The sequence below is a fragment of the Enhydra lutris genome, unplaced genomic scaffold, assembly GCF_002288905.1.
Source record: "Enhydra lutris kenyoni isolate GAN:26980312 unplaced genomic scaffold, ASM228890v2 scaffoldscaffold64, whole genome shotgun sequence".
NCBI classification, from domain to species: Eukaryota; Metazoa; Chordata; class Mammalia; order Carnivora; family Mustelidae; genus Enhydra; species Enhydra lutris.
This window is the reverse complement of record NW_019154148.1, coordinates 8,736,622-8,757,485: the sequence shown is the minus strand read 5'-3', so window position 1 is coordinate 8,757,485 and position 20,864 is coordinate 8,736,622. Positions and strand designations below refer to the sequence as shown.

Genomic DNA, 20,864 nt, shown 5'->3' with positions numbered 1-20,864 from the left:
GGTGATAAATGAATTAAGGAGGTGATAAATGAATTAAGGAGACGAAGTATTCAGGGAGGAAATGTCATGATTTGAAACGGTTCTGGGGTTTGCAAATTCTCCAAAGGAGAAGGAATTTTTTTTTAAAGGCAAGGGTGGGAGAGAAAGAATAGAATTGTTTTCATAAAGTAGCCAAATTCAAGCAGTGGAAACACAGATTCACATTAAAGAACAGATGAGGAGAAAGTTTCAAGAAAATAGGTAAAAGCAGGGATTGCACTTAGATTTTTACTGATTTGTCATCTCTGGTAAATTAATCCTGGATGCTGGGTGAGTTGAAATGCTTGGGATTCTGAGGCCATATCCGTGATTTATTAGCAGTGTTGGCTAAAGGTTAGAATTAGGGTTAGTGGTGGTAGATGTTCCAAATATTTGTCATCTCTCCTTGAGTGTTTATATCATTTTAGTCTGATAAATCTTTAACTCTTAACAGTCACCACTTGACCTAATGTGACCTTTATCCTGAAGCTTATACCCTCTCTGGCCTTACTCTCCCCACTGGAAGCTGGGCCAAGGCTTCTCAGATCTTTAAAAGTCAGGTGTCCAAGGCATCCTTCATTCAGGGTCTTTGAGCCCAGATCAGGTTTAGGGGTGGGAAGTGAGGAGATGAATGAAATCAGCAGAATGGGGCTTTTCTTGTTAGGAGGGTCTCCTGTCATCAGATACTTTAAGTGAGTTAGAGGCAGAAAGGGTTAAGAACCGAGTGGCTTGACTAGTATTCTCACAACCTGCTGTCATTTTTCTTCATTTTGCTTGAGGAGCAGTGGCTTAGCCCCCTTGCCTGTCCTGCTAGCAATCTCCCCCTCTCTGCTAGCCTATAAGACTGCCTGCTTGGGCTTCTCTCTCCAACCCCTTTAAGATTTTTCTTTGCTCCCGGCGCCTGGCTGGCTCAGTCCGTTAAGCGTTCAACTCTTGGTCTCGGCTCAGGTCATGATCTTGGGAGGTTGTGAGTTCAAGCCCCACAGGCCCAGTATGGAGCCTACTTTAAAAAAAAAAAAAAAAAAAAAAGATTCTCCTTTGCTCTTTTTTTTTTTAAATAGGTGTACCTTTTATTTATCCATTACTTTGTTTAACCTTTTTTTTTTTATTCAATTGCAATTGGATTCTCCTTTGCTCTTTGAGAGTAAGTACAGTTTTCACATAATCAAGAACAGGTATAAAGGAAAAAATCCTCTTGTGTGTGTGTCTCCTGTGCTAGTCACACATATGCTTCTGTGACACTTCCAGTCGCCTATTGTGTGGGGCTTTCGCCTATATGAAGCAATTCTCAGCCATACCAACTGGGTGTCCAAGAATTCAGTTGGATTCTGACCCTCTCTGCCTGGAGTTCGGGTCATATTCCATGGGTTAAGAGCTCAGACCCACAAGGCTGCCCCCTTCCTGCCCCAACCAAAAGTCCTAGGCCGTCGCCTGTACTTCACCAGCTAGCTGTAAATCATTTTCCCACAACCCCCTCATAGTGTCCAAAACTTTGTTAGAATGGCTCACAGAACTCAAGGAAACACATTTACTGGTTGATTATGAAGGGTATAGGAAAAGATACAGATGAATGGCCAGCTGAAGATGTTCAGGGCAAGGTTTGTGGGAAGGGGCCCTCTGGTTTGCTGCCCTCCCAGCTCCCGCACATGCTCACCAACCCAGAAGTTCTCCAGACAGCACAATGTGGGAGTTTTTATGGAGAATTCATCACATCAGCATGATCGGTCATTAACTCAGTCTCTTTCTCCTCTCCCCTCCCCAGAGGATGGAGGGGATGGACTGAAAGTTCCAAGCTTCTCTTCATGGCCCACTGAGAGTCATCTCATTAGAACAAAAGACTCCTGTCACCCAGGAAGTTTCAAGGGACTTAAGATCACCATGTCAGGATCCAAGACCAGATATCAGAACAAAAGATGGTCCTCATGCTCTTATCACTTAGGAAATTGCCAAGGGTTTTAGTAGCTCTGTGTCAGGAACCTGGGGAGACCAATATATCTGTTTTCTCTTACTTCACGGCCCATAAATTTTCTGTCTTTAAAAAGCAGACGTTAGGCTGGGGAGCACCTGGCTGGCTCAGTTGGTAGAGCATGCGACTCTTGATCTTGGTGTTGTAAGTTTGAGCCCCACATTGGGTGTAGAGATCACTTCAAAATAAAATCTTTAAAAACAAAAAAAGGTAGGGCGCCTGGGTGACTCAGTTGGTTAAGCAACTGCCTTTGGCTCAGGTCATGATCCCAGAGTTCCAGGATTAAGTCCCAGCTCTACAGGGAGTCTGCTTCTCCCTCTGACCTTCTCTCTCTCTCTCTCAAATAAATAAAATCTTTAAAAAAAAAAAAAAAGTAAACATTAGGGAACCTTGATCATAGTATGTGCTCAATAAATATCACTGAGTGGATGGTTGAAATAATTAACGGCTTCTTTTTCCAAACAGCTTTCCCATTGAAATTAGGTGGTGTTCACTTAGTGTTCTTTGAACAAGAGAAATTGTGTGGATTGGTTTCCCCGGCTACCTGTGCAGCTTTCCCTGCTCCTCTCCCAACTTGAGTCTTCAAGAGGAAGCCTCAGAACTGGTTTCTAAAACCCTCTGTGCCTGGTGCGATTATAAAGCAATGAGACTGATTGTCATGTGTCGGTTGTGGGATCCGTCTCAGTTACTTTATAGCCGGGCCTGGTACCCGACACCGCACACCGTTCCCTGCCGAACAGCAGTTTAAAAGCACAGACCTAAGGTTTCTAAATGAAAAATTTAAATGGTTTAGCATTACTTGATGATTTCTCTCTAACTCACTGATCAGAACTCTTAGATGTTAACTTTGTTGCTTTCTTTACTTCTGCAGCTTTCTTTTTGTTTTTTGAATTTTTTTTTAATTAGTATTCTGATAACATGGCTGGCACAATTTTGAATAAGGTAATACAAAAGGTCTGTGTGCCACCAGGTTAAATTCTTCATGAAGCTTTTAATTATTGACTTTCTTTTCAGTTGCCTGTGGCCTTTTGACTGCCTGGGATAACGAGGGTAATTCTTTTAGCTAAAGATGGTAAACACATAAACCAAACACTTAGCAGAATTCATTGATGAAGTCTTTGAAAGGGCAAGTTCTGGGGTGTTTGTTCATTTGGCTTTGGTGGTTTATATTTACGTGCAGACCTTATTCAGACTTGGATAAATAGTTATAATTTTCTCTTTCCTGAAATAGAAATGTTTGTTCTCCTTCCTGCGACCCCCAGAGTCCTAGTCTTTGCTTTGAAGTGTGCTGGAAGTTGCACATTGCCACCAGCCCCAGCTTAGGAAGGAGGCTCGTCAGCAGCTCAACTGGTGTAGCTCGGCAGCCCTATTTCCTGGAAAGGAAGTGGGAAATGACCTCCCTTTGTGGAGGAGGAAAGGAAAAGTAATTTCACGCTCCACAGGAGAGAGAATAACTTGCCTTGATGGTGTTACTCCTCCTGGAGATTACATAAGTGAAAGAGGTGGATGGCTTGAAGAGAACCTCGCATCCTGGTGTTTGCCTTCAATGGCTTGTTGCTGTGGCAGAACCTCTGGACCGCTGTTAGAAGCCGGAAGGGTTTCTGTGCCCAGCTAGTCCAGGCTGTTGAAGCTTGGGCGTGTCTTGAGGGGGGTGTTAATTTCTGGAAGGGTTCTGGGGTAAAGAAGAAAGGAACCTTCCTCTCATCAGGTCTAGACACAAGACCAAGGGGAGTCTCTGCTGTTCCTCATGAAACTTTACCACCAGGCCATTTGGCATTTGCAGCTCTGTTGGCGGATTTGTGTCATGTTGGTGATATTATAAAGCTGCAGATGCTGTACTTCTTTCTATTCCTTATAGCAGTTCTGCACACAGTAGATGCTCCATAAATATTTCTAAGAGTGAGTAGTGCAAAAATACTAATTTTTTGTATGATAAATCCTAGTGCTTTTTGTACTATAAGTACTAGCACTGTTTTCCTTTTCTTAAGGAGGTGGGACTTTCTCAGGAGGGTTTTAATGGAAAAGGTTCTACAGTAAAGACCTGTGGTGATTTTATCACAATATGTTGTATCCTGTGTTTTATACTGTCTGTCTTCACATTTGGCTGATTTAATCTGTTTTTTAACTATAGTTATAAGACAAGTTAATGTGGCTCTTAGCACTACAGTCCTTCCACGCTCTGAGTCTTAAGCACTCCACACGGATTCTTGTTCCCACTTGGAGCCAGCGTACCCAGCTGCAGATTCGTTCCACTTGAGAAGCTGAATCTGCACACCCCTCCCAGTAGCAGAAATCATAGTTGTTTCTCTAAATAGCATTTTCATATGTGTGATGTTCCTGTAAATTTTAAAGGTCATTTGAGCGTCTATATTTATTTTACATTACAGGCACTGGAGATATCATTGCTGTCATGATTACAGAATTGAGGGGTAAGGATATTTTGAGTTATCTGGAGAAAAACATCTCTGTACAAATGACAATAGCTGTTGGAACGCGAATGCCGCCAAAGAACTTCAGCCGTGGCTCTCTAGTCTTCGTGTCAATATCCTTTATTGTTCTGATGATTATTTCTTCAGCATGGCTCATATTCTACTTCATTCAGAAGATCAGGTACACGAATGCACGCGACAGGAACCAGGTGAGCTCCTGGCACTCTCTAACTATCCATCTTACAACCATAATTCGGAGACGTCTATCGTGGTCATTCACAGCACAGAGTTCTTCACTTAAGAAAAAAGTTGTGACCTTCAGTTATGTCCATGTGTTGAAAACATATTTACATACGTTATTTTCAGGATCTTTTTTTTTTTTTTTTAAGATTTTATTTATTTATTTGACAGACAGAGATTACAAGTAGGCGGAGAGGCAGGCAGAGCGGGGGAAGGGAAGCAGGCTCCGGGATCATGACCTGAGCCAAAGGCAGAGCTTTAATCCACTGAGCCACCCAGGCGCCCCTTTCAGGATCTTTTTTAAATGCCTAAATGGGGAGTCTACATTTATAGTGATCACTTGGAATATCCTGGGTAGAAGGCTAGCTTAGTATCATGATATGATTTAGCTGACTCTGGTCATTTGGAGAGCTCTCACAGAGTTGCATTTCTGAGCTGGAAGCATTGGTTGTCAGGGGTGAGGCGAGCTGGGAGGTGGGGGAGGGAGCCTTCACGTACTTTAGTTCCATGTGTATTATCTATTCAGAAAAATAAGTCAGTTAAAAATTACCCTGTTTAAGCTTGCCCGTGGGGTGACAGTGAGGTGGAGAAGGTCCCATAGAAGAGATATATCCGGTCGTCCTAGAACTTCCCTTCCTCCCTCAGTGAGCACAGACTGAGTGTTCAGTGGGTTTCAGATCAGTGAATAAAGACCCAGGAAGGACAGGAGGGCCTGCCACCCTGTAGTGGAGAACCTGCAGGCGGTGACCTGGTCCGTTTGTTAGCTGGTTGGATGCCCTCTAGATAAAACGTGCACCCAGGGGGCCCAGATGGAGGTGTGAGGTCCCAGCCCCAGTCCGAGTCTTCTCTGCTAGGAAACCAGCAAACAAGCTGTTTGCAGAGTGGTTTGAAGCCAGTCTTCGTGGAATGCTATCCTCTCCTTATAAACAGAGGACATCCAGACCCCTGTGGGAGAGCTGAAGTTTTCAGCCTTCCTCATTCTAGTGAAAGCACAGAGGCTGCTACGGAACAGATCTGAGTTCGAATTCCGACCTGATCACCAGTTTGCCATGGTCTTTTCGTAGACCATTTATTTTACTTCTCAGTTTGTTTCTTCATCTGAAAATAGGTACAGAATATCTGAAAACTGTCATTTATTGCACACTTATGTGCCAAACTCTGTGCAGTATCCTGTATACCTTTAAAGTTTTTTATTACAATAATTTTTATTTATAATTTCATACTTGGAGAAGCTGTAAAAATAGTATGAAGTATTCTCTTCCCCAGACTCTTAAACTGTTAGCATTTTGCCCTAGTTCCTTTTCTATGTGTATATACTTTTTTTAACCGTTTGAGAATAAATTTGAGAAATGATGCCCCTTTACCCTTTAAATACCTCAGTGTGTATTTTTAAAAACAAGAATATTTCCTATATAATCACAGTATAATTATGAAAATCAAAAGTTAATGTTGATACAATACCAGATCTACAGACCTTTTTTAAGTTTTGTAAAACTGTCTTAATTAATAGGGGCACCTGGCTGGCTCAGTTGGTAAAGCATGGGACTCTTGCTGTCAGGGTCATGAGTTCAGGCCCCACACTGAGTATGGAGCCTACTTAATTTTTAAAAAATTGTCTTAATGCCTATAATGCAAAGCAAACCCTGGATTGATCCAGATTGTACTTTGCATTCAGTTGCCATTTTCTTTTTAAGTAAGCTCTGTACCCCACATGTGGCTTAAACTCAAACCCCAAGATTAAGAGTCATGCGCTCTACCAACTGAGCCAGCCAGTTGCCCCTGTTAGGTCTCTCTTAATCTGTCTCCTGGCATTGACATTTTTTTTTTAAGATTTTATTTATTCATCTGACAGAGATCACAAGTAGGCAGAGAGGCAGGCAGAGAGAGAGGAGAAAGCAGGCTCCCCAGCGAGCAGAGAGCCTGATACGGGGCTCGATCCCAGGACCCTGGGATCATGACCAGAGCCGAAGGCAGAGGCTTAACCCACTGAGCCACTCAGGCTCAGGCTCACTGAGCCCCGGCATTGACATTTTTGAGGAATCCAACCCATTTGTTTTGTCTTTGAGTTTGCCTGATACCCTGTGTTCCTGGATCATCAGATCCAGGTTATGTGCATTTTTTTAGGAACACCAGTCCTTTACATTTGTTAAACTTTTTATTTTGAGGTAGCTGTAGATTCACCTGCATTTGTAAGAAATGATACAGGGAGGTCCCAGGTACCCTCATGCATTCCCCTGCACCTGGGGTAAAATCTTGCATAACTATAGTAAATAGTTCAACCAGGATCCTTACATGGATATACCATCCACTGAGCTGACTCCGATTTCTCCAGTCCAGCCTGTACTCGTGTGTATGTGTCTCTCCACAGTGTCAGTTCACCACCACCATGGTCAAGACATAGAACAGTCCCCCACCAGGATCCCTTGTGCTGTTGTTCTTCTGTCCCAGCCCCCCCTCCCCCGCCTCCCCCTGCCCAGCCTCTGACATCACTGACCTATCCACCACTCTGGTTCCATCAGTTCGAGAATGCTGTCTAAATGGAATCCTCCAGTCCTTCCCCTTTAGAGTTTGTGTGTCTTCACCTACCATGACTCCTTGAGAGCCTTTCAAGTTGTTGTGTGTGTCGATAGTTTACTCGTTTTTGTTGCTGAGTAGAATTCTGTCACTTGGGCATACCACAGTGTGATGAACCAGATTTTTTCAAGGTTTGGGCTATTTTAGAGTGGCTGTGAACATTTGTGACAGATTTTGTGTTAACATGAGTTTGCATTTGCCTTGGGTAAATGTTCAAGAGTGAAGTATCTGGGTTATTCTGGTAAGCACATCCATAATTCTGTAAGAAACTGCCATACCCTTTCTCCAGGTGACCACAGTGTCACTCGTTCGCACTAGGTACGGATCCCTGACCCGGTTCCCCTGACTCCTGGATGGCATGTGTGTTGTTGTCACTGTTTTGTATTTTAGGTCTGTGGTCCCCTCTCCCCTATGGTTTTCATTTGCATTCCTCTCGTGGCTGCTGATGTGGAACATCTTTTCATGTGTTTATTTGCCACCTGTGTGTCCTCTTCAGTGAAATGTCCCTTCATGGCTTTTGCCCATTTCCTACCTGGGTTGTTTGGGGTTTTTTTTTTACCATTGATTTTTGAGAGTTGCTACATTCCATATACAAGCCTTTGTCAGAATTGTGGTCTGCAGATATGTTCTCCCAGTTTGTATCTTGTCCTTACATCCTCTTAACAGGTCTTTTGAAGAGCAAACATCTTCAATTTTGATGAGGTTTAATTTATCAATTTTGCTGTTACTTCAAGTCTAAACACTTTTTTGCCTGGTCCTAGATTCTGGAGAGCTTCTCTTTTTTTCCTTGAAGTTTTATAGGTCTACCTTTTACATTGAAGTCCTTGATCCATTTTGAATTGATTTTGTATAAAGAGATTTGGGTTAAGATTTTGTTTTGTTTTGGGTTTTTGTTTATTTGTTTGTTTTCCCTCATTTTACATTTGATATTACAACTTTGTCAAAGCTCAGTTGGGCAGATTTATATGGATCTGTGTCTGGGTTTCTGGTTCTATTCCACTGAACTATGTGTTTATCCCTCTGCCCATCCCACACTGCCTTGATGACTCTAGCCTCAATATTGGGTAGAGTGATTCCTCCCACTTTATTCTTATTTTTCAAGGCTATTCTAGGTCCTAGAGTCTTTCCATATAAATTTTAGAATAAGCATGTCTGTGTCTCTACAAAAAAAGGAAAAGGAAAAAAAAAAAACCACAGAACCTTCCTGGAATTTCTATATAAACACATTAAACAATCAGTTGGGGGAGAACTGATATATTTACTATGTTGAATCTTCCGGTCCATGAACCTGTAATGTTTTTCCACTTATTCAGGTCCTTTTTATTCCTTTCATCAGCATTTTGTGGTTTTTAGCATAGATCCTGTACATGTTTTAAGTTTATACCTAAGTATATCATTTTGTTTGGAGTAACAATAAACAATAATATAACGGTAAATGGACTGCAGATGTGTTTTTAACTTCTTCAAGTTCCATATATTCATTGTTAGAAGATCAGAACGTGATCCAGTTGTGTGCGTTGACTTTTTACTCTGCAGTCTTGGTAAACTCACTGTAGGTTGCTTGGGATATCTGCAGATAGGGATTGTTTTACTTCTTCCTTTCTGGTCTCTCTTGCCCTTGTTTTTGCTTTGTTTGTTTTGCCTTAATTACGGCGACTACAGTCTTCAGTGCTATGTTGAATAACAGTGTTTGCGAGAATGGGGGGCATCCTTGCCTGTACCCTGTCTTAGAGGAAAGGATTCAGTCTTTCATCGCTAAGTATGTTTTAGTTCTCAGGTTTTGTAGTTGTTTATTACCAACCTCACAAAGCTCCTCTGTGTTTCTAGTTTGCTGAGTGCTTTAATCACAACTAGTTCAGTTTTGTCACACGTTTTTTGTGTCAGTTGATGTGGTCGTGATTTTTTGTTTTGTTTTTTTTCTTCATCCTGTTGACATGGTAGGTTGCATTCATGGATTTTTTCCCCCCAAGTTTATATACAATTTTATTATCTACAAGGGATACAAATCATTGGGGAAAGGAATAACAGTTCTGGGAAAATAAGTTTTCTGTTTGGGCATTCATTGATTTTCTAATGTGTGTAATAAATCCCACTTCATTGTGGTGTGTAATTTTTTATGCGTTGCTGAGTTCAGCTGCTTAATTTTGTTGAGGATCTTTGTGTCTAAGTTTGTGAGAGATACCAGGCTATAGTTTTTTTTTGGGGGGGGGTGTAAAATTATAATTTCTTTAATGGTTAAAAGAATGTTCAGTTTGTCTATATCATCTTTATTGAATTTTGGTAATTTGTGGTTTTTTGAGGAATTGACCCATTTTTTTAGATGTCAAATCTATGAACATAAAGTTGTTTTAATGGCTACAGTGTCCGTGGTGATACTCCCTCTGTGTCTGATCCGAAGGATTTTTATCTTCTCTTTTTATTTTGGCCAGTCTTGCTAGAAACTTCTCAATTTTACTGATATTTTTCAAAGAACCAGCTTATTTTTTTATTTAATTTCATTTTTAAAGATGGCAACTTAGATTTATTTATTTGAAAACTTTTATCTTTCTAACGTAAGCATTTAGTGTTATAAACTTCTTAGGACTACTTTAACTGTGTTCTATACTTTGATAGTCCTATATTTCCATTTTTGTTCAGTTTTATGTAATTTTTTCTTTTGAGACTTCCTCTTTGACCCCTGTGTTGTTCACTTTCCAGTAGTTACGAGATTCTGCAGTAATCTTAGTGTTGCTGATTTCTATTTTGGTTTCATTATCATCAGAGAAATACTCTGTATGATTTCAATTCTTTTAGATGTGTTGAGATTTGTTTTATTAGCTAGCATATAGTCTGTCCTGGTGAATATTCTGTGGGCGGTTGGGGAAAAAATGTGTATTCAGCTGTTGGGTGGAGTATTTCATGGATATCAATTAGATCAGTGCACAGAGTTTGCTTTTTCCAGGAGATGGGGTGGAAGGATCACCTTCCCACTGGGCCCCACTGAAACCATCATGGAAAGAGGGGTGCGGTTTTTCCCTATGCATTTGGCTAGAGTGGGACAGGTGCAGGCATTCCACCCTGCGTTCCTCCAGTTTGGAGGTCCCTGAGCAGCCTGCCTTGTTTTTCCACTTTTCAGAAGACCTGGGCGGGGGCGGGGGAGCAGGAGGGGCTCCTGCATTGTCAGAACTGACAGTCCCCAGAGCATCTCCACTCTTGGACGCAGATATGAGTGATGAAGGCGATAAAGGAATATTAGGTGAAAGTGTTAACTGATCTAAAATATGCCTGTCCTAGAAAAGATTAGACATAACGTGCGAAATCACATTTACAGCCTTCAAGTAGAAGACACCCGTTTTATGAGGTTTTTGCTAAACGAATAGATGCAAAAACCAGTTTGGATGAAATGAGGACTAGAGTCACCCCAGCACTAACAAAATGACAGCCTTTGTGTATTTATCACTGAAGTCCTGTCTGATGAGGCTGGAGGAGAACAGACATCAGCCCAAGTTTTCGAGCTTCTGGAGGGACAGTAGCACAGCCCCAGAGTGGTTTTTAACAGCCCACTTTCTTCGCTGACGTAGCTTCCATTTTTAAATTTAAATACTTCACCAATGGAACACATGATTCTTAAAAATAAATAGCGCCACAAGGCTTGGTTCGTCGCCCAGTCTTTTCCTAATTCCTGTTTCCCAGAGACGAGTGACCTCTCTCAACTTTTATCTCTTCCTTTTGTTACTAACTCCGTACTGACATGGAGCAGGCTATATTGCATTTTTTTTTTTAAATAAAGACATGTGTTAAACATGTTGCCCTTATGGAACACCACGAGTGAAATGGTCGAGCGTTGCTCTGAACTGGTGTCCTCGCCGGGAAGACCCACGCTTCGGGGGGAATGTAGCGCATCCCCCACGACTTCTGGGGAAGAGCGCACCCGGCCCCAGGAGCTCGGGGTTTGACGGCGTGGGCCCGTGCGAGTGTGCGCATGCGTGTGTGTGGAAGGTGGCAGCGGCCCAGCCATCTGGCGCGGTCCCCGCCTCCCCGCCGCGCTCTTTCCAGAGCCTTCTCCAGCAGCCGCCAGAGGGGAAAGTGAGGGTCTGACCTTTTTCCCTCCTTCCGTTTTTTCCCAAAGGTAGAGAAACGCTTGATGAAATTTTTATGTGGCGTAAAAAGCCTAGCTTATTAAAGTTTCATAAGGTGGCAGCCGCTCCCCTGGCTGAAACCTTTGGCTATTTTAAACCAGAAGTACTGGCAGGAGAACCGGTGAGTTTCAGGAGAGGCTCATTTTCCCCACAAACGGTCCTCCCGAAGCCCTCGGCAGGCAGCGCTGGGCACAGGAGCGCTACGAGAGAGGGCGCGCATGGTGAGGAGCTCTGGAGGCCCGGCGCGGCGTCCGCGGTGGGCAGCCTTCCCGCGCGCGCGCGCGCGGCACCAACCTCACGCGGAGGCTCGCGGGTGCTCATGGTCTGCGGCTGCTCTTCCCGGGAGCGCGTGCGAGCGCCTGGAGACCCCGCCTGTGTGCGGGGTAGGGGAGGGGCGGGACGGCTGCGGGCGGCTGGGAGGGTGACCCGGAAAGGCGGTCGTCCCTCCCGTGGGCAGGCGGGCGGGCGTGTGTTCACTGTGTGTGCGTCGGAAGGCAGCCTCCCGTGGAACTTTCGCAACTAATGATTCCTCTTGCCCCTGTGACCCTCAAGCAGTCAGGTTTCATTCCCAAAACGGAGCAGTAGCCTTTTCTGTTACTGTTGAGGAAGAAGACGGCAGATGTAGAGACGGGCCACGAGCTAACCCTGAGTTTACGGTGTGTCTTTTTATGAAAACTCCCCATGAAAATGCATAGTTTCTAAGGTATTTAACACTTACTGGGGCGCCTGGGCGGCTCAGTCGTTAAGCGTCTGCCTTCGGCTAAGGTCATGATCCCAGCGTCCTGAGGTCGAGCCCAGCATTGTGTTCTCTGCTCAGCGAGGAGCCTACTCCCTCTCCCTCTGCTGCTCCCCCTGCTTGTGCTCTCACTCTCTCTGGCAAAATGAATGAATAAATAAATAAATAAATAAATAATCTTTAAAAAACAAAACAAAACTGTTAAAGCTCCTTGCCAAAATATGTATACGTTATTCTTAGAAGTAGGCTTTTATTGCCCATTCTCCTGCAACGTCGCTGGTAGGAGAGCACACTTATCATGTGAGTGTGAGGAAGAATAGGAATGTCCTTCAGAGGAGGACTAATACTTGCCTCATACACGGTGCCTCTTTGAAATATGGTGGGCTCGGTGTCTTCCTTGCAGACTGGCAGGTGGGAGTATTGTCCATATTGTCAAGACTTTTCCCCTAGGGGGATGCCTGGGTGGCCCTGTGTGTTCAGTGTCTGCCTTCAGCTCAGGGTCCTGGGATCCAGCGCTGCATGGGGCTCTCTGCTTAGTGGGGAGCCTGCTTCTCCCTCTGCCTGCTCTCCCTGCTTGTGCTTGCTTGCTCCCTGACAAATAAATAAATATATAGAATCTTTTTTAAAAAAGAAAAAGATTTTTTCCCTAGGAAAAGATGACGTAGTTCAAAGAAACAGACTTCTCTTGTCATTGTCAGATTGCACATTGAGTTTTGCCTATTATGTTTATCAGGGATTAACAATTCCAGAAAACTTGAGAAAAGAAAATAGGTGTCTGAGCTGAGTATATACATATTACTTTATCATTTTTCTTATGTACCCCAGATAGTGTTACCTTCTTTTTCATGTCCTGCTAGTATATGATCAGTTTACATAAATACCACCGTGTATATGGGAAGTACCTGGCTTCTAAAAGGTATACATACATCAGGAGCTTGGGATTTTTTTTCTAGCACAAAATGTGCTGTTGAAATGAAGGTGTTTCTGAGACATTCGTTTCTGCCTCCTCAAGGTTTAGCGTGCGGCCTGGCACATCACACTGACTCAGTGAATGCTTCCGTGGATCAAAGCTTGAGCTTACATTTTATGAGGAAGGCAGACAGGTGTAATCAAAATACTGTGTGGTGTGCATTACTCTTCCGGGGGCAGAGCGATATTACCCGGGGTGTCAGGGACTTCACAGCAGAGGTGGTGACACTTGAGCTGAATTTTAAAGGATGGGTAACCATTCATCCAACAGGGACTAGGACAAAAGTCAGGCAAAGTGATCATTTTCCACAGAGCTGTGGAGGGATGAAGGGAGTGACAGGACTCAGGAATCGTGGGGAGGAGACCAGAGCCTGCGAGCTGTCCTGGGCACGCGTGTGTTGACGCGAGAAGGTGAAGGGCTTGAGTCGCACGCCGAAGCATTGAGACTTTATTCTCTAAGCAGGAAGGAACTGTGAAATGATGGCTTTTAGCACTGGAGCAATAGGAGATATTTTTCTGAGGGTGAGACTTGGGGGAGGGAGCTCTTAGGGAAATACTGAAGAGCCAAGGAAAGTCATTAACAGAACAAGGTCATGTGGAGGGCTGGGGTCAGGGCACGTGGTACTTTGGAAAGGCGTCGGGGGTACTTCTTTTAGACGAAAGGGACAAGTCATCGTCGTGATGAGAGTGTGGAGGCAGGTGCAGACGAGAAGGAGGTCTCCGGGAAAATGACCTTCCCACCACCTGGATTTCACCAGTGTTTGGAAGAGAACCCTGCTCCATGTCTGTGGGAGAGATTCGGTGACTGAAAAGAGGAACCTGAGCTAAGTTACATTACAGTGACCTGTCTTCAACATGCTGTGAACCAGCTGGCTTTGAGCAAATTATTCCTGTTCAGTGAATCCAGAGTTGTTTTCTACCAGTTTAAAACCTGGGTGCCCTGCGTCCACGTCTAGAACTGTGTCCACATTGGCGCTATCCGTGCCTTTAACAGAGTGAAGTAAGATCAGGTGGCCCCTGGCAATCAGAATCCCTTTGTATTTTATAATACAGAAAGTCTCTGCAGTGTTTAGAATGGAGGAGGGAGGCTCTGGTCCCAGCACTTGTTATTCACTTGACGCACATCTCACCTGTGTCTGATTTGGGTTTCTTCCTTCGCAGAGTGATGCGTTCCTGTGGTTTTGCTCCATTCTAATGCTCTGTGGGTCCCACGGTGGAGACTTGGGTAATTTTACTATGTAGTGAATGGAGCACAGTCAGAAGTACAAAGAATATGAGTGAGTGTGCAGAGTGTTAGGGGAAAGGCTTTGGAAACCAGGGTCAGTAGAGTATACGTAGTTCGGTGGGTCTCAAACTTCAGTACGCAGAGGAATCATATGGAGACCCCCCCTTTATTTTTTGGTGGGGGGCACTTTAAAAGTGCAAATTCCCAAGACATTTCCCCCCTCCTGGCTGATTCAGGAAGTCTAGATAGGACCTGCTTACCAGCTTTGGATTTGGGCAATTTACTTAATCTTTCTGTGCTTCAATTTCCTTTTCTGTAAAATGTGTACAATGTAGTTCTTTCTTATAAAATGAATATGAGGATACACAAGTCAGTCCTCAGAAAGGTATAGAACAGTACCTTGCACATGGTGTGTATTGAATACATCTTAGTTACTCCAAATATCATTATTTCATATTATTATTAAGCCTCATGGGCCACACCTTGAAAAACAGTGACTTAATGGCTTGGTCGTCAGATATAGATAAGGGACTTATTAAAAAATGATCCTCACAAAGCAAATTTGTGCTTCATCTTAGCTTTTCAGAGTCAGCAGAACACAAATAGTATTAAGAAGAAGAGGGGAAAAAGCAGTGGCTTTTAGACAGATTCAAGTAAAAGACCAGAACCGTGGCTGACTGAGGTGTACGTGTCACAGAGTGATTGGGAACATTGGGGACAGGGTCGGCAAGAAGCAGTAACACAGAAGCCAAGTCTAGTGAGAGATACTACAACAAAGATGTGTGACATTCGTCAAATACAGAGGAAAGATGAATTTTTTCCCTTTTACCACAGGAGATGTTGGAAGTTCAGAAGTATAAGGGGGAATGGATCCAGATACTTGGGAGCATTGTCTAACGTGATACCCTGTGTGCGTTGGTAGCAGCTTGCTGACGCTGAGCCCCTCTCCCCCCAGCACCTGCTCTTCTCTTTCTGAAACACCCTCACGTGGTGCCACTCCCACAGAGCCAGGCACCTAGCTCGGGAGCTGACACTCTTGACTCCCCACTGTTGTCATGCCCCCACGGCTGTTCGCCATTAGGTTCTGCCCATTTTACCCCCTAAATCTCTCTGGATTTTTGCTCTCTCCCCTTTCCCTGCCCCCACGTGCCTGATTTGGGCCCTTAGGCACCAAAGCCCTCAACCCTACTGGGTCTTCACTGCCCCCACGCTTCCCTGTGTCCACATAGCATTTTCTCAGGAGTCCAGGCCTCAATTCTCCAAAACTCCCATCTCATCAGGGATCTCCTGTTTACAATTCTTTAGCAGAATCCTGAGCTGAACAAGATGGGAGCAGTAGGGGGTTTTTTTGTTTGTTTGTGTTTTAAATTTCCCTAAATGCCTTTAAAACGACACAGAGAGCAGGTAGGATAACAAAAGGAAAAGTCCTCAGACATCTTTGATGACACCAGGCCGCAGGGTGCCCCAAGAACTCCAGATAAAGCAATGGTCAGGCCAGGCTGCCAACAGCTGCAGGGTCCAAAGAAGGCAGCCAAGGGAAGAAAGGGGGTGGTTCTGGTGGCCCTAAGAGTCAGAAACCCAGAAAGCAGAAAGAGAGGTCAGAAGCCTCTGCAGAAAGATCCACAGGCTCTGATCCAGGAGCCTGTTCTGGAGCGGTGGGGAGCACAGCAGGTGGTGGGCATTCAGTAGCCTGCACCTGCACACACACAAGCCTGGAAGCCCATATCATGCCCCACAGGTAAGTGGGAAGACATTCCCCCTGCAGTGAGGCCGAAGCAGAGCTGCCCTCTTTGATGTCCTGCTGCAGGTACTGACCCGGGCAATTCAGTAAGAGCAGGCAACAAGATGCATAAGGCTTGGAGAAGTATCTCAATTTTCAGTTGAAAGGAGCATCAATCTGAAAATCCCAAAAAGGTCAATGGAACCATACAAAACAGGGAGATGACTTAGTAAAGCAACAGGATATAGAATTAACGTATAGAGGGGCACCTGTGTGGCTCAGGTGGTTAAGTGTCTGCCTTCGGCTCAGGTCGTGATCTCAGGGTCATGGGACCAAGGCCCACATCAGGCTTCCAGCTCTGTAGGGAGCCTGCGTCCCCCTCTCCCTCTGCTGCTCCCCCTGCTTGCACCCTCACTCTCTGTCAAATAAATAAAATCTTTTTTAAAAAATTAACATACAGAAGAAAATCAGTAGATATAATGGGATGGAAGGCAACATTTACAACTGAATGGGTGGGTGGCTCAATCTTTCTATGAACTTCTCAAACACTGTGTAAAACCTACATGAGGAAAACTACAAAACGCTCCTGACATACCTTGTTCCTGTTGAATATAAACATTCAGTATAATGAAGATGTCAGTTCTCCCAAAGTTTATTCATAAATTTAACTCAATCCAAATACAATAAAATACAAATACAATAAAATACAACTCAATACAAATGCAATAAAATTGCCTTCCTTTTTCTGAGGGTTAGATAAGGTAATTATAAAAATCATATGGAAGAACAACTAGCACAGAGTAATTAAAAAAAAAAAAAAAACTTAAAAATTTGAGGAGCAGGGCACTTGGGTGGCTCAATGGGTTAAAGCCTCTGCCTTCAGCTCGGGTCATGATCCCAGGGTCCTGGGATCAAGACCCACATTGGGCTCTCTGATCAGCAGGGAGCCTGCTTCCCACCCCCCACCCCCGCTCTCTTTCTGCCTGCTTCTCTGCCTATTTGTGATCTTTGTCAAATAAATAAATAAAATCTTAAAAAAAAAAATTGAGGAGCAGTGATGGGTGGCTGGACACACAAAGTTTAATAATACATAATAAAGCCTCTTGTTTAAAAGAATGTTAAAAGTTAGCCCATGAGTAAGCAGACCCATAGAACAAAAATGCAAAATCCAAAAATAAACTACTGCATGTAGAAATTTAAGTACAGTATATAATAAAAAAAAATCATCTCAAATCAGTGGAGAAAGTTGAACTTTTTAATAAGTGGTTGTGGGACAACTGAAAAAAAGACAAAATTAGAACTATTCCTTACATTGCACAACAGGATAAATTTCAGATGAATCAGAGATCTATTTATAAACAGACTACAAATATTAGAAGAAAACATGGACTAAATTTTCCTTTATGACAGAGAACTTGGAAAACTTTGAATTATGGCTCAAAATAGAGTAGAATAAAAAATGACTGATAACGGGGCGCCTGGGTGGCTCAGTGGGTTAAGCCGCTGCCTTCGGCTCAGGTCATGATCTCAGGGTCCTGGGATCGAGTCCCGCGTCGGGCTCTCTGCTCAGCGGGGAGCCTGCTTCCCTCTCTCTCTCTCTCTCTCTCTCTCTCTCTGCCTGCCTTTCCGTCTACTTGTGGTCTCTGTCAAATAAATAAATAAAATCTTTTAAAAAAAAAAATGACTGATAAATTTGACTCCATATTTTAATTTTTTAAAGGAAAACCAAACATGAATCAATGACAAACTAGAAAAAGATATTTACAATGTTTACTTATATTACACACAAAGGGCTAGTATCCTTGAATATAAAGAAGACTAAAAACCTGATAGGGGAAAATAGGCCAAAAAAAAAAGATGACTCACTTAGAAAAATGCCAAGTGGTACTTAAAATAGTAAAAGATGTTCAACCACACTGATAAGTTAAATGTGACTTAAAAACTATACTGAGAAAAAATATATATATACTGAAATATCATTTCTTATTGATCAAAAAGGAAAATTCTAAAGTTTGACAGTGTTCCCTCTTGACCAAGTGGTAGGAAAACAAGAATTCTCATACACTGATGAAAAGAATGCAGAATGGTACAGTTCATGGGGTGGGGGAGTGACTGGAATCTGTAACAGCTAGCAAAAGCTCATATGTGCTTATCCCTTAGTAACCTTGCCTGTAGCATCATAGCCTTAAAAAGTGAAAAAAGACATATAAATACAGTACTGTTCATCTTGATATTCTTTATAATGTAAAGACTTGAACCACCCAAACATCCATCAGTAGGAGTCTGCTGGTATAAACTAGCACTCTCCACCATGAAAGACTCCAAATGCACTGGAGCTGTAGAACAGAAGGACAGTCTAAAGCTCTGTCTGCTGTCTGCAGGATTTGGTTTTGTTTTTAAGATTTTTTTTTAATAATAATTTTTTTTAAAATATTTATTGATTTGAAAGAGCGAGCAAGTGTGTGAGCTGGAGGGAGCGGGAACAGGAGAGAAAATCTAAAGCAGACTCTACACTGAGCCCACATGGGGCTCCATCTCACAGCGGTGAGATCATGACCTGCTGAAACAAAGTAGCAACCAGCTGAAGCCCCAGGCACCCTTGTTCAGAACAGTTTTATGTACTAGTTTATTGTAAGAAAGAAAGGGACTGTGAAAATACACCCATGTAATGGAGGTATAGAGCACATATACACACACTACTACAGGTGTAAGCTTTTATTTCCAGAAGGCAACAGTATAAGGATAGAGCAGAATTCTCTTAAAAAAGAGTTTTGCTTGAGGGGAAAGAGAACAGGGTGGAGAAACTAGGGATGAAAGTGGACTTCATTGTACCTGGTTTTACAGTTTTGACTCTGGAACTGTGTGACTGTTGAGATAATTTAAAGAAGAAGAAGAAGGAATCATCAAAATTGAAAATAAATGGAAACAACCTAAATATATTTCAAGATGGTGGCATACACACACAGAGGAAGGAATTATTTTAGGGCACTTTTTTTGGACAGTACATTTCTACCAGGATATAGTCTAAGGATTAAAAAATAAAAATAAAAAAGTCAGCTGCATTGAATTATCTTACTGTTAGTGGTATTGTTATTTGAAACTGTTGTATGTGTATTGCAAGATAAAGCAAATAAGTAATTGTGGTAATGATCTTAGAAACCAAGTTTTTCACTATAAGAAAAAATATTTAAAAATTAAAGACATTAAGTAATAACATTATGATCTAATTTTTGAATTGGAAACAGTGTGAAATCCTGGTTTCTTTTCCTTTTTCTAAAAGAATACAGAGCTCCTCTGTCCATGGTAATGACAACCCAGTAACAAAGAACACCCCTGTTCATGGAATAATTCCAGCTACTAAATGCAGAAGGAATGGCAAAATTACCATTTTACATCCTTAATAAAATAATGAATCTCTGTCCCAACTCAAGGTCGTGTGTTCAAGCCCCAAGTTGGGCTCCACAATGGGTATAGAGCCTACTTAAAAAAAAAAAAAAAAAAAAAAAAAGACCCTTAAAAATGATTCCTCTTGAGTCTTCTGTACACATTGTATTATTGCATCATAACCAACTAGTTGGTGAAGGGAAGTTCTTGTAAAAGAATTCCAGCTCATCGATGAATTACAGAACCACCATTTTGTAACTGTTCATGAACTGCCAGCCTTAGGCAGTGATCATCAATGGATGCTAAGATCAGCTGGAGGATGTAGGGAGCTGGATAGTGGATGGATGGAGCTGACAAAGCCTGAATCTATTGATTGTCTTGATGTCCGTGAGGGCAGGGAAGGCGAACACCGCGTCCTGGCACTGGGAGCTATGAGGAAGCACACAGCACCTTCTAGGACGTATACTCACCAGAGCAGGCGAGCCTAAATCTAACTGCTGTTTCATAAGAAATAGACCAAGTGCAATGACACCAGGAGGAAACAAGCAGCCAAATTTAGAATATGGGACACTCTGTTAGACAAATAACCCAGTTTTATCATTTTAAAATGGCCTTTTAAAAAAAGTATTATGGAGACTTCTGTTTGGGGCCAAAATAGAATCAGATCATGAACTTGGTTTACCCTTCTGCCTGAAACAGTTAAGAGACAACGGCAAAAACATATGAAATCATATTGTCAAGAAAACAGACGACAGCAAGGATCAGGGATGCCTGAGAAGTGGCAAACAGAAAAGATGAGCTTCAAGTTTTAAGAGTTTCCTCTAGTGTTGGAAGCTTCTCTTCCTTCCTCCCCCAACCGCCGCCCCCCCCACCCCGTTCCTGTTCTGCTCAGTCCAGGTCTTGTTTTCCTCAGGAAGGGAGGGCCCTTTCTTTTTGAGGGGGTTGTGGTGGGTGTTTCAGATACTCAGGGGAGTGGGCCGCCCTGGATTATCTGATCTTTCCTCCCTCGTTATGTTTTGTTTATCTGTAAAGTGGAGCCTGAGAAATGTCCCTGTCCCTGGTTGTATCTCAGAGTCACCTGCCAAGGCTTCTGTTCAGTGAGCAGTCTTTCTCTCAGGAGTGTGGGGAGGTATTTTATGCTGGTTTCTGGGTTCCCTGGCTCTTGGGACTGTCAGAACCCCTTTTCTCTTCCCTTTAGCACAGCTGCCGAGTCTATATCCTTTTAGAATAACACTACAGTTGGTGGTTTGACCCCGATTACTTGTCCTCTCGGGTCTGTGGGAGACCCTTCCACCTACCTTCATTAAAGTTGGTCTGCGCCCTTTCCTCAGGAAATTCAGTAAGATTTAAACATTACCCTGCTCCCACCACCTTGTCCCAGTTAAAGGCCTCTCCACTCAGGATTTTCTTTCTGTCTTTCCACTTTGTGACATGGGTCAAGGCCACCATGACCCATGTTTGCTGTCTCCAGTAGCCAGGGCTCAG

General features: G+C 43.1%; 1 protein-coding gene across 1 annotated transcript in view; it reads left to right on the top strand.

The window, feature by feature from the left end:
• Positions 1–20,864, top strand: part of LOC111158869 (ring finger protein 130) — a 101,275-nt gene that overhangs the window by 52,138 nt on the left and 28,273 nt on the right. The window contains exon 3 of the mRNA XM_022521169.1: positions 4,372–4,622. Coding sequence (XP_022376877.1) covers positions 4,372–4,622 — 251 coding nt within the window. The remainder of the gene's footprint in view (positions 1–4,371; positions 4,623–20,864) is intronic.